At 42.8% G+C, this 12,963-nt stretch overlaps 1 protein-coding gene across 17 annotated transcripts in view; it reads left to right on the top strand.

Moving 5' to 3' along the window:
* LOC146185430 (inositol hexakisphosphate and diphosphoinositol-pentakisphosphate kinase 2-like) overlaps positions 1 to 12,963 on the top strand; it is a 64,788-nt gene that overhangs the window by 23,681 nt on the left and 28,144 nt on the right. For 12 of the 17 annotated variants that reach the window (XM_084606366.1, XM_084606365.1, XM_084606370.1 and 9 more), the window contains 4 exons: positions 4,736 to 4,780; positions 7,815 to 7,936; positions 10,182 to 10,294; positions 11,358 to 11,433. In XM_084606366.1, coding sequence (XP_084462492.1) covers positions 4,736 to 4,780; positions 7,815 to 7,936; positions 10,182 to 10,294; positions 11,358 to 11,433 — 356 coding nt within the window. The remainder of the gene's footprint in view (positions 1 to 4,735; positions 4,781 to 7,814; positions 7,937 to 10,181; positions 10,295 to 11,357; positions 11,434 to 12,963) is intronic. The other 5 variants (XM_084606373.1, XM_084606367.1, XM_084606378.1 and 2 more) reach the window with 3 other exon arrangements.

The following is a 12,963-nucleotide window of genomic DNA, read 5'->3' as shown; positions in this document are numbered from 1 at the left end:
CCCTGTGTTTCACATTTGGCTACGATGCACTGGGAAGGTTGGACACTAGCTCCAATTTTAGGGTGGTTTTTTTCAAGGTTGGACATTATTTTTAAATTTTATCCAAGTTGAATTAGCAAGATTGCATCGCGTAATGGTGCTCAGTCAACTAATAGATGGTTTCTGCTGAAAACAGCAGTTGTTTTGCATCTTTGAAGAGACGGAACTGTTCGTTGCACTTTGTCAAGTACTCATTACAACTGCTTTGTCAACTCTCATTTTGTCTTTCCAAGCTAACCAACATATACCTAACCAAGTTTCCTTTGCTTGCTGAACAAGACAAATGGGAAGAAATATTGCATTTTTTTGCTGCTTTTGCTGTGTTTGATTGCTCCTTAAATTTATGATTTTCTCACTGTCTTTGCTGCACAATACTTGTTTAATTGGCTGAAAAGTTCAACTCTGATGCAGAACAAATGAGTAAATACAGTACTGCATGGGTCCTTGTTAAGTGCATTGTAAACTTGTGAAATTGTGACGTTTCTCTTTTTTTTTTTTATTTCTTGTGGTTATTTTTGTTTGTTTGTTCCAGAGTGTTGTCAACCTTCCTTGCAATTGCTGCTCCAGCTTGTGTTGCTGCTGGTGTTGTTGGCATTTTGCCACCCTTAAGTGTTCTCTTTCTGCTTGTAGTGCTTCTGCAAGGCTTTCACTACTCACCTAGCTAACGCACATGCAAACTTAATGTTATATTTACATCATTTATGGCATATATTTGTTGACTAATACGTCTGTAGCCACCAACCAAGTGAAATAATTACGGGAACATATTTAAAGTAATATCCGTGAACTTCGACTGAAACTTCACATCGTTGGCATCTGAAATCAGTTACATGTTAAGAAAATGTTTATATAAAAGGGGGACATACGTTTAGTTACTTAAACTGTCTTAGGCTTGAGTCTAACCATGAGCCTGTAACTTACCTAACCCTGAGCCAAGCCTAACATTTTACACCTAAGCCTAACGGTTCCTTTACTGTTCTTTGAAAATAGACAAAAACAAAATAAATGGCATATGCTTTGCAGGCTACTATTCATTATGCCAATACTTATTACCTGGAGATATACCTTACATACTCTTGTTGTTCATGGTATCTATGAGATGTTTTATATAAACTGTGTTTACTTGTTACAGTTGAATCCCGCTATAACGAAATTCACGGTGCACGAAAAAAAATTCGTTCTCGCGGAACTTCGTTATCGCAAAAATTTGACGTGAAACGCAGAAAGAATTGCCCAAGCAGCAGCAAAGGCGTTTAATGCCAAAAATCTGTAAGCTTGGTTTGCTTACGCTTCACGGCGAGCAACGCCGTCACGCGATTTTCGCACTCGGTCAGCAAACCCATTGCAACATCGTCGTCTCGGACAGCAACGAAATTCCTGATGACATCAAAAGCGTCCATCACCTGTACGGCGGTTGCCGCAGCCGGCGCTTCCTGTACGTCGTCGTCTTCTTCATCGGAAGAGTCCTTATCATTCCGGGCAGCTTTTATGATCTGCTCATCACTCACATCTTCGTGAACAACAACACAAGCGTCAGCGCCGATGTATTCGTCGAGCTCGAGATTAGGCGGCACGGTTCCTATTTCTCCCAGCGTTTTCCAGGCGGCCGCGATCCCCGGAGCCGGTGACGCCTCTTCGTCGTCGTCTGTAACGCCTGGTGTTAGGCCAGCAGAGTGTACGGGTCGACCTTCGGCAAATCCGGCGTGCCTGAAACAGTTCACAATTACTGAGCGCCCCAGTGTGCTCCAGGCAGCAGACATAATCTGCAGTGCCACGTACAAGTCCACCTTCGTGTCTCGGCCGGTTTCAGTGTTAAAAAGCAGCCGCTGAATTAACCTCCCGCGGTAAGCGCGCTTCAGGCTAAGAATCACGCCCTGATCGAGAGGCTGTAAGACAGACGTGCAATTGGGAGGGAAAAACCTCAGCTCCGTGTTAGTGAGCTTGACTTCGTCGGAGTGATGCGCTGAACAATTGTCCAAAAGCAAGCAAACTTTACGGCCCTGCCGCTTCATGTCGCGATCGAATGCCATCATCCACTCGGTGAAAATAGCGCGGGTCATCCATGACTTGTTGTTCGCCTTGTACTGCACAGGTAGGCTACGAGTTCCCTTAAAACAGCGCGGCTTGGCACTTTTGCCTATGACTAACGGCGGACGCTTGTCCGAGCCATCCATGTTTGTGCAAAGCAGCACTGTGATGCGTTTTTTGCTGTGTTTGCCGCCGTGACAGCGCTGCCCCTTGAAGTCGAGCGTCCTAGCCGGCAACATCTCGTAGAATAGCCCGGTCTCGTCGGCGTTGTAAATGTCTGCAGGCGCGAAGTTGCTTAAAATTCCGGCCATGTTACTCGCCTTCCAAGCAGCTGCTCCGTCCACGTCTGCTGACATTGACTCGCCGCACAACACTTTTCCAACGATGTTATGGCGGGCCTTGAAACGGTTTAGCCAGCCAATGCTGGCTTTAAAATCATCAATGCCAAGTAGGCATGCATAGTTCAAGGCTTTCTGCTGGACGATGCTTCCGGACAGGGGGACGTTGGTGGCTCGTGCTTCCACAAACCACGCATGCACTGCTTTGTCCAACTCTTCATGGAGGGGCCGCGTCACCTTTTTGTGCTTCGAGGATGTGCCTGAAGCAAGTGCCATTCTCACGCTGTCCTTATTGCCTAGAATCGTTGACAGCGAACTTGCAGGAATTCCGAAGTCTTCAGCAATTGCCGCTTTCTTCCTTCCGCTTTCTGCTTGGGCGATTATTTGAGCTTTTTGCTCAAGGGAAAGAGTTTTGCGTTTTTTCACTTGCGTTGCCATCGTGTCCTGCGGATGAAAACTCGTCGTTGTCGAAGAGAAAGGCAGCGAGTGAACAACGCGACCACGACACAAAGCCAAAATGGCGGAACTGCAATCACGTGATTTCATGCTTAATGTGGCTTTGGATTTGACTTGGACTTCTCGCCAATAAAACTAGTTTCGGTTTCGATTTTGAACGCGAAAATTTCGTTGAAGCGGAAACGCTCTGCAAAAATGGTTCGTTGTGCAGAGAAATTTAGGCCATTAATTCTTATAGGATACTCGCGGGGAATAAAAAATTATTCGTTGTCGCGGAAATTTCGTTGTGGCGGTATTCGTTGTGGCGGGATTCAACTGTAGTATTTCTTCCTGTTTCCTTATTATTCTATTTGCATTGACACATACATACTATTATAACAACCGGTTCTTGTATGAGATTTAGTAACTGTTACATATGAGATCTTTCTTGTGTACACGGGGTACCGTTATGTATCAATCAAATTGTTACTACTACAGTCGAACCCGGTTATATCGAACCCGGATATATCGAATTTTGGTTATATCGAACTCACGAAATATCCCCTTGAAAATCCCATGTAAAAGTATAGGAAAGCCGCGTCATATATAGAACTTAATTGTGCCTTCCCCAAAGACGATTGCATCACCCTTGGCCGTTTGCGGCGTGACGTTTTCAAGCCATGCGCGGAAGGAATGAGAAGGAACAGTTCGGCGACGGCTGGTCTGGGCAGCGCCGCGGCAGCGCCGCGCCCATTCCCCAAAGGCGCACCCATCTGCAGTTATGGTTTCCGGCGCGCCAACACATGACGTTTGCAAGCCATGTGCGTGGGTGTGCCCATTCTTTTGCCGAGCTATCTCTCTCCTTCAGCAGGCGCTACACATGCGCCAAGCCAGCTCAGCCCGTTTTCAGGCAGACGTCGGACGCTTTCTCCAGCGTGTGTTGCGAACCCTCTGCGCGTGGCTATGGCACCTTGGCACCTGCGGAAGTTAAAAAGCGGCAGCTGTCTTTTTTTTTTTTTAGAGTTATCCTTTCTTATCGTGCTGTTCGAACGTTAAGCGGTGGCAGTTTCTTTCTTTTTTTTCTCTCTCTTTTTTTCCTTTTTTTTTTTTTTTTTCGGGAGTCTTCTCCTGCATGTATGAATCAACGAAAGCACGCGGTCAGCTGCTGTGATCATGACGCCCGTGGCTTGTGCAATCAAGCCATCACGGGCACTCTGCCAAGTTCGCTCCCGACCACCGCAGGAGCTATCAAAAGATACAAAAGATAAACGCACCTGGACGTTATCGCTGCGCGGCATCTTGGCACGCTGCCAAGAAATGAGCTGTGGATGAGACCACCGAAACGGAGCAACGCGCGCCATCGACAAGCAAGCGAAAACGCTGGCGATTGCAGTGACACAGAAACGTTGTTTTGAGCTACCGCGTGCGGCGAGTGTGAAATGTTTCGCTCTGTCGCTGCCCCTCCTCCCTGAGATAGATCGCTTAATCGCTTGCATGTGAGCGAGCTGGCCTTAACGCTTTTTTTTTTTTTTTTAAATTCTCGGGTGCAAAAGTAGAGGGTGGGTTCATTATGCAAGTGGGTTGATTACGCTACAAATACGGTATCGTTTTTTTCGCATCGTAAGTGCCGTCACAAGCCAATTTCTGTATATCGAATTATCGATATATCGAACTATTTCGCGATCCCCTTCGAATTCGATATATCCGGGTTCGACTGTACTACATTGCACTGCTAGCATTTCTCACTGCCTGACTGCCTTAGCGACATTAATGTTAGTTGGATGGTGAGTCAGTGACGGCCTTGCATTGCGCATTACACATTTTTTCGTTTTTGCCAGCATTTTGTTTTGACACCTTATTCAGCTGCTTGTTCTTCGCACGCCCTTCGTGAATAGTGGAATGCCATCAACCATTCTCAACGGCTTCAATCGAAGAAACGAGTGAGCATGACAAAAGGCCTTTCTCCTCGTGCTTCCCTGTGCTCATTAATGCTGAGAACATTAATGCACCTAATTTGAGCTCGTTTTCCAAAGAGGTGCTTACAGATTGTCCTTTCAGTGCAATGTAATTTTTAATTTCTTTCTACCCTTTTCACTTTTTTAGTGTAAAGACCTGATGGTCACATATAGATGGCTTATGCATAACGACTTTGGTTTTGAAGTTAATTTTCGGCAGTAGATGCTATTAGGTTTTTCCACTGCATCATGCTTGTCACTAAAAGACTTCTTAAAAAGTCTTTTATTACATTTATAGGAACTGCTCGTCTCTCTTTTTTGGTATTTATATCCCAGCCGTGCGCATTTTACTATGTTATTGCATAGTATGAATATACGGTATGTTGCCACCTTACTGTTTCTTTTCTTGTTTTGTTTTTGCAGAATTTGAATTCTTGTTTTTATATGTCTTAATCACTTTGCAGTATTGAGCAGGCTGTTGCAGCAAAAATTATCTCTGTCATCATCCATTCAAAAGTTGTATGGTTTTTTTAATTGCCATCACTTCATCTTAACGGATGAAATTTCGACACAGCTTTCTTGGTTGTTCTAAAAGTTGGCATACATCTAACTGAAAGCGCTGTATACATTAATTACATGCAGAAGGGAGGTCTTCCATATGACATCCTCAACAAAGAGAAGGCATTGTATGATAGCCTGTTCAGACAAACTTTTATCCAAGTGCTTGCCTGGGAAAACCACAAAGCTCAGGCCAGCTTGTGAAAACTAAAAAGGGACACGATCTATGAACCTGGGGGGTTTTAACTATTCATGATCTTGCATGTATGCCAGTAGGATGATTGAGGAAACTTATTTTAATTTTTCTTGGGACCTTATTTTTTGATGTTTCCTCATTACAGAAACACTTGTAACTTCTTATTTTACGCGTGGAAGTACTATAATAAAATGAAGCTTAGTGGGCTTTTCGCTTACACATTATAAACTAAGGTATTTGGAAACCATGAATAAGTTTGATATTACTGTATTTACTCATGTAATGATCGCACTTTTAAAAAAACATATCTCAGTTTGGAAGAAGGCTTTGTTACAGCACTTTCTGTGATGTCACCTGTCTCAAAGTTACTTCTTTTTGTGTTTACTTACACTAAATATGTGTTTGACATTGGCAGTGACATGTGGGTCACATGGTTGAGCTCTCGTATGAGCCGTATGAGGAGGTTGGGCTCCCGTATAAACTCCCATGATTAGCCTGGTGAGTTCAGTTTGCTTGGAATGGATAAGGAGCTTGGTCCTTTATGCATTTTGTTGGATGCTGAGATATGCCGTGCCAAATGGTACAAACAACAGCTGAGAAAGACAGTTTATCTTCTAAGATAAACTACTCCAAACAAGTACTTTTGTGCAATATATACACGATTTAGCTATGGTGAACGTTTAATATTTTTTTTAAGGTAAACTTTCAGTGACGAAAGTAGGCTAGGTTCATTTACTGAATGGGCTCATTACACGAGTAACTACAGTATGATGCTTCAACTCAAACACATCCACCTAAAATGACACAATTTTCTTTTTACACTCGTGACAACGCGGAAATCTTAGTTCGCTGCACAGGCTACCTATGCATAGTCTCCCATTAGTTTGCGGCAACTGAAAGTCATGATGTCGGTGTTACGAATATATTTGGGGTCATTTCACTGATAAACCAAATTTTAAACATTTTTTTGACTGGCTAGCATGCTTGAACAACTCTCGAAACTGCCCTTCACAAGCCAGGTATGAAAAAGAAAGTTTAGGATAAAAAAAATATATATATATTTCAGAAAGGTGGCGACAAACCTTAAAGGGACCAGGAAATGCAATTTACTGAGGTTAAGTAAAGAAGACAAGCAATAGGTATTTCGTCACACACACTTGATCGCAAGAATTTCGAGCTTGGTTTATTAACGCCGTAGATTAAAAATGACGCTCCTGCTTTCTCCGTCAACTCATACAGTCCTAGTCAAAAGAAAAAGATTCAGTTCTAGTCAGAAGAAAAAGAAAAGCTCGGGGACTGCACCCCGCCCATGAATACGTCATCGGTAGACATTTGGTTTGCCAACTTCTACTTGACATGTCTCTTTTCTCGGGCTTGCGTTTTCTCCCTCCCGCACATTCCTCGGTCAGTGCCTCGCTCTTCTTGTCTATACTGTTTGCAATAATGGACCTGGATCTCGCAGTACAGCAAGTCATAATCATCTTGAGCAGATGCAGAAGATGTGGTGAATGATTCCAGGCCGCCAACAGAAAGATATGACAGTGCTTAATCACAATCATATGTCGAAAGACAATGACCTCAATGGTATGCACATGGCTCAAGGGGCTCACACTCCAGCAAGAACAGACGATCTTCACAGCTGCCGGAAGTGTGTCCATGACGTGGCCATCAAGGCTGCAGCGGATGGCAACTCGTGGGGGCCTTTCACTCACTATGACTCCTTGATAGTTATGACATATGCCTCGTTGAAGAATAGTCCTAAGAATCACCACTATGCACCGACGAATCGGCCTGCAAATTTAGAAAAACATATTTTCTTTTTAAATTGATAATTAAATCACTGGCTTCGTTTCAAAGAGTTATATTTTGGACGAATGCTAAAAGACACTCTACACGCAGAACACATTTACCAGTAATCTTTAAACCCATTTCCTGGTCCCTTTGTTCGAGGCATGTAGTATGGTGACTATACCAGCTATGTTTTGTTGTTTTCTTTAATACCTTAAGCGTACGGCCTTGATTTTGTGGGGCCAGAACTCTGCACTCGCGTCTGCGCCACAGTGCAGTTCAGCATAGTATGCGTGTGTCCGTGTGCACAGTCAGCATTCCTTCCCAGACTGTACATTTTGCAAAAACCTGTGAATGCCAGCAAAGAAACAGAAAAAAAGTGTGCGGCTTTGACGTTGAGAATGGTTTATGCCAGGACAAGCCACGATGGGGCTACATTGTGCTGTTATTATTTTATGATGCGCTGACCAACTTTAGGTGAATACGCTGGCACTCGAGGACTGGGATTACTGCGCCTACACAGCACGTTCCGCCACGACCTCAAGATTTATGCCTCGGACGAGGGCAGAGTACAAATGACAGCTGCAGCTTTTGCCAAGGCAAGTGGGCAGACGTTTTTTGGTTTGGACTGCTGTGATAAGTTGGTATTTGTCAGGGGCTTCAGGGGCCACTCTCCCATAATGAATATGCTATGAACCAAGTTCTGGTGAACAATAAAATAATGTATGAATTCGAAGTGTACGATGCAGCTCAGCACATATTGTTTAGAGTAATGCGTATGTCAGACCAGGCGAATGCCCGTAGAATATGCATACATCTGCAAATCTCTTACGAAATAGCTTTGAAAGGTCTTTGTGATGTGTGACGTCTTGATGATTAAGTGTTTTCTTGAATTGCTACTAACGTCCTGGCTGGATGCTTTTGTTTTTTTTTATTGGTTTGGTTCGGTTTGCGGTAATGTCTCAATGCGACTCAGGCTATGAGAGATGCTGTAGTGGAGGGCTCTGGAAATTTCGACCACTTGGGGTTCTTTAACGTGCACAGCACACGGGCGCCTTGCTTTTCGCCTCCATCAAAAACCGGTCGCCGCGGCCGGGACTGAAAAGCAGGTAGGGATGCCATCAGGCAGTACACTATTGGTGTAACACAGGTAATTGAACACTAATCAGAACTACCCAATCATCTATTGTGAACGGGAACAAGACTTCTTAAATGTAGTTTTACATCTGAAATATTTGCCATCGAGTCTTCAGTGGTGAATGTACAGTCGTGACCAAAAGTGGTATACAACACTTAACCAATGACGGAAATCGAGAAAATTGCATTGCAACACCATCAAGCAACAACTATCTAGGATGAAGACAATAGTGGCAGTGCTCCATATTATTGACATGCAATTGTCACTGTCGCTGCCCCTGTTGCTGTCACTAGATAGCGTTCCGGTGCAGTTTTCTTGAGCTGTGTCACCGGTTAAGTGTTGTATACCACATTTGCTCATGACTGTACATGTGCACACAAAGTCATTGAAATTCACCTTCACCTGTCGGAACGATGTTGTCTCTCTGATTGATGCTCAGAAATGCCAATCAGAGTCATGTACCTCTAACTTGTGCCACAAAACTATCAGTTTTAGTAAGAAACGTTTTACATTGACATCAAAATGAGGTGACCTTGGAAATTGATTTCCAACACAGTAATTTTTAATGCCCAGCTGGTGTTGAAAATCAGTTTTAATTAACACTGCATCATTCTGATGTAACTCAAAAGGTGGCCTTTCCTAGCCTGACTGTTTCACGCCACAAGTTTGAAACACACGACCTGATTGACACTTTTGACAGCAAATAAGAGAGGGAATATGGTGCTGGCAAGCAAATGTACATTTTTAAAATCAGGCCCCTAATTAAGACAAATGGTATTTCCCCATATTTTCTCTCTTTCATATTTATAAATACTGCTACTTATACATGCTCTGGCTAGTTTAGTAATTTTGTGCTGTGCAGTCAAGGAGGCTTACTTGTAATTTTTTGTCGACTTAAAGGCTTGATTACAGCATAAAAAGATAAACTGAAGACAAGGAAGTATTCTGGCATGCCTGTGGCATTCACCTTCTTTAACATAAACTTACGCACTCTTCGCTTTCCGTGAAAGGTTCCCGACGTAAATAAGTACTAGTAGTCTAAAATATGTCTTCTCATTGTCTGCACTGACTGCCAAAAAAGGAAGGTGCCACTTACACCTAACACTTCTTTATAACTTGAAATGCAAGAGGCTCATCTTTTACTTGTTGACAAAATACATTCTAGCCGGATTAATCCCTTTAGATGTCTTTTCAAGTTCATTCTGGAAACTTTGTAGAAATGATATCATCCGCAAACATAAGCATATTTATTCGGTCGCACTGAAGAGATAAAAACTTAGAATTTGAGTTATTAATTCTCTTGGCTCGTGCAATCATTTACACCATTGCCTCCAAATGGTTCGCAGATTTTTATTCTTGAGTAACTCCCTTGATATGAGCCTGGTGCTAGGTCTGTTTTTTATGTGGGGGGTTTATGTTGCTTCATTGAAAAGAAGCAAAGCACATCCCGACCGCCGGCAGCTGCGTTTCGATGGAGGCGAAACAAAGAGGCGTCCATGTGCTGTGCGATGTCAGCACACGTTAAAGATCCCCAGGTGGCTGAAATTACTCCGTAGCCCTCTACTACGGCCCCTCTTTCTCTCTTTCCACTTTCACTTCCCCTTCCTTCTTTTAGGGCGCGGTTCAGGTGTCCACAGAAACAAGTGTGACAGATACTGCGCCTTTCCCTTCCTGCGAACCAGTTATTATTAGTACTACTTTTTCAGGGTCTTCTGGCTCTGGAAGGTGAATTGACGCCCATTCTCGTCCAAATGGTTAAATCTGCAAACACTAATGGGTTGCTGGACAATGACTGCGACTCGAGCAAATATCAGAACATGTGAGTTCCCTTTACATGTTTTGTAGAAAGGAGAACTACATTTTAGACAACTGGAGTTGTATATCGCACCAGGTGGCCTTGTTCTCTGCAATGATGGCTCAGAGGAGGGACCTTTTACTTGTTGGGCATTTATCTGAATCTAGCGGGTTAAAATATTATGTTCTTCCTGCATGCTTTATATTTAATTTATAATTAGGAAAAGTTGTTTGATTTGTGCATTCTGCAATTGATTGAGATGTTTGCATGTTAAACTAATGGTTGTACTAGCCAGGTGCCCACCTGCAAGTAACGTTTCAACATCTGGCATGCATAAATTGCCTTGTACAATTGGCAGTTTATATTGAAGCTCACTGTACTGAAGAAAATGGGGATGTATGTGATCATTGCTTGTAATAATAAATTGATTAGTAACGGAGGACTTACATGTCTTCTGTTGCATGCTTGCTTTGGAAAGCTGTACCAGTATTTGCTTTTCCGTCATCTAAAGCAATCGTGGCGTAGTATGTGAGGGGTTTAAATGCACTTTCGAGAGATAGCCTGACGGTATTGCTGTACTCAGTCTCCTTATATCTAAGCTTAAATTTATTGAGGAATAGTTTCCTGCATCACAAGGGCATAATCAGTTTATATCTTTATTTTATTTCGTTTTTGCCCGTTAGTGCACCTTGATAATGTCGAATTTGTTGATGCTTATTTTCACCTATTATTTATGAAGCACTTAGTATATGTTTTGAAAACAGGATTGGCAAAAAACCGAAATGAAAGCAAATAATACTGACTAGGGGGTGTATATCCAGGTGAATAATAAACTTCAAGGAGACTTCAAATGATCCACGTCTGTAGATTTTGTGTTATGTGGATTGGCAAGAGAGGTGCAGTGGTGTGAATTTCTGAATTTGCCTGGAGTCTGTTGTTCCATTTTTGACACCTTGTTGTTCCTTGTGCATGTTTGTGTGCCGTAGGTGAATTTGGGCTGCATATCCCTGACGTCTCTGTACGTTTTCGGGCCGCTGACAGCCCCAGAAAACGCATGCTTTTGACAGTGTTCTTTAAACATTGAAAGTCATTACAGGGTGAAACAAAGACTGCATGAAGCATTCCAGGTGGACCATGAATTTACAGAAGAAGACTTTGAAAAGGTAAGAAAGTGTAATTCTGAATAAAGGTTGCAAAAGTTGGTGGTTTGGCTTGATGCTGAGAGATGCTGCCCTTGCACCAAATGTACCAAACCTGATAGGCTGTGCTATCTTGATAAGTTGTCACCACCATTTCGTAATGTTGAGGTCAGTTGTAGACCACCTATAACAAACATGTATGTCAAGCAGCATTCGTTCCTTACATCCTTATGTCCTGAGGTTTACAATAAATGGACTAATAAAAAAAAGTCTGAACTCTGGACTTTCCATGGTATAGTTTCTATGCCACATCTGTGAGCCACCTTCGGCTCAGAAAAATGTTTTTAATGTGTTTCGAGCTGCTGTCTGTCTGCCTCTCACTTAGAATACACAAGTACTGCACATAATAAGATTGAGGTCGAACTGAATTCCGAGGCTTGTGTTGCTTTAGATTCTACATTTCCTCTGCATGATTCCAACTGGCTGGCTGATTAGGCCTGGTGGAAGTCAAATGATAGAAGGTTGCATTTAATTATGACACTAATATCATTTGGTGGCTGTTATTTATACATGCAAATATGGCTGTTTCTGAATATAAGGCATACCACATAGTTCGGAATGTCATCTTTATTGAGTGCTGAATAACGACAGCTTGTTGGAAAAACTAGTGCCACCGCTGTGCATGGATAGAACAGCGATGTATAGGCAGTGTTGTCCATCATTTTTTTGCTAAGAGAAACTGACAGTTACTCATGCAAAACACAGTTTGTTAAAATCATACAGGTGGCGTGGCTGAGGATGAAAAATGGCTACAAGGAACGATCCACGAGTGCACCGTAGGTTAAGAGCCATGCAATTGTACTGGTTTGGCAGCAAGCTTGTCAGCCGTATCAGGCGTCATCTAAGTTCAAAAAAACTTGTGATTGGTATGTGCAGCTCGGGTGATAACTATCAGTGGACCGTCAGGGGACGGTAACCGTCAGGGGACGGTAACCGTCAGGGGACGGTAACTGTCAGGGGACGATAGCTATCAATGATATTATGACACTTCCCACAATACGGTTGCAGTGCGGTGAAATCTTTATCCACTCTGGAATAGGATGCATATCTGTTTTAAGAGTGATGGGGCATTGAATGAAAGGCCAAGTTGTGTTGTCAACACATTTCTGTCTCGCTTCACTCTGCATGCTTTTTGCGAGATTTACGCCAAAGTCAATTGAGTAGCCTCACAGGAGGCTCCCAGTTTCTGCTAGACAAGGCAATGTTGATCTCATATGGATTATATTTTTTTTCTGCTTTTTGTTATATACAAGTAACAAACATTATTCAGTGCCATAGTTGTAATGCACATTTTGTTCTAAGCCAATGTTTGTTTGGGTGTAACTGCGTGGAGCTGCTTTTTTTTTTTTTTTTTAACTTTGTTGCCCCCACCACAGTTGCGTTGAAATGCTGCATCAACAGTCAGAGACGGAGAGTTGGTTTAGCACCTCAGTAGACAGGTTATGAATTGGCCGACATAGATGAAGAACTGGAGAGGTTGTAGTGTGGAGGCTT

This window comes from Amblyomma maculatum, chromosome 6 (genome assembly GCF_055883805.1).
Source record: "Amblyomma maculatum isolate TAMU_Amacu chromosome 6, ASM5588380v1, whole genome shotgun sequence".
Taxonomy (NCBI): Eukaryota; Metazoa; Arthropoda; class Arachnida; order Ixodida; family Ixodidae; genus Amblyomma; species Amblyomma maculatum.
Note: the sequence above shows the minus strand (reverse complement) of the source record. Positions and strands in the feature narration are given on the sequence as shown.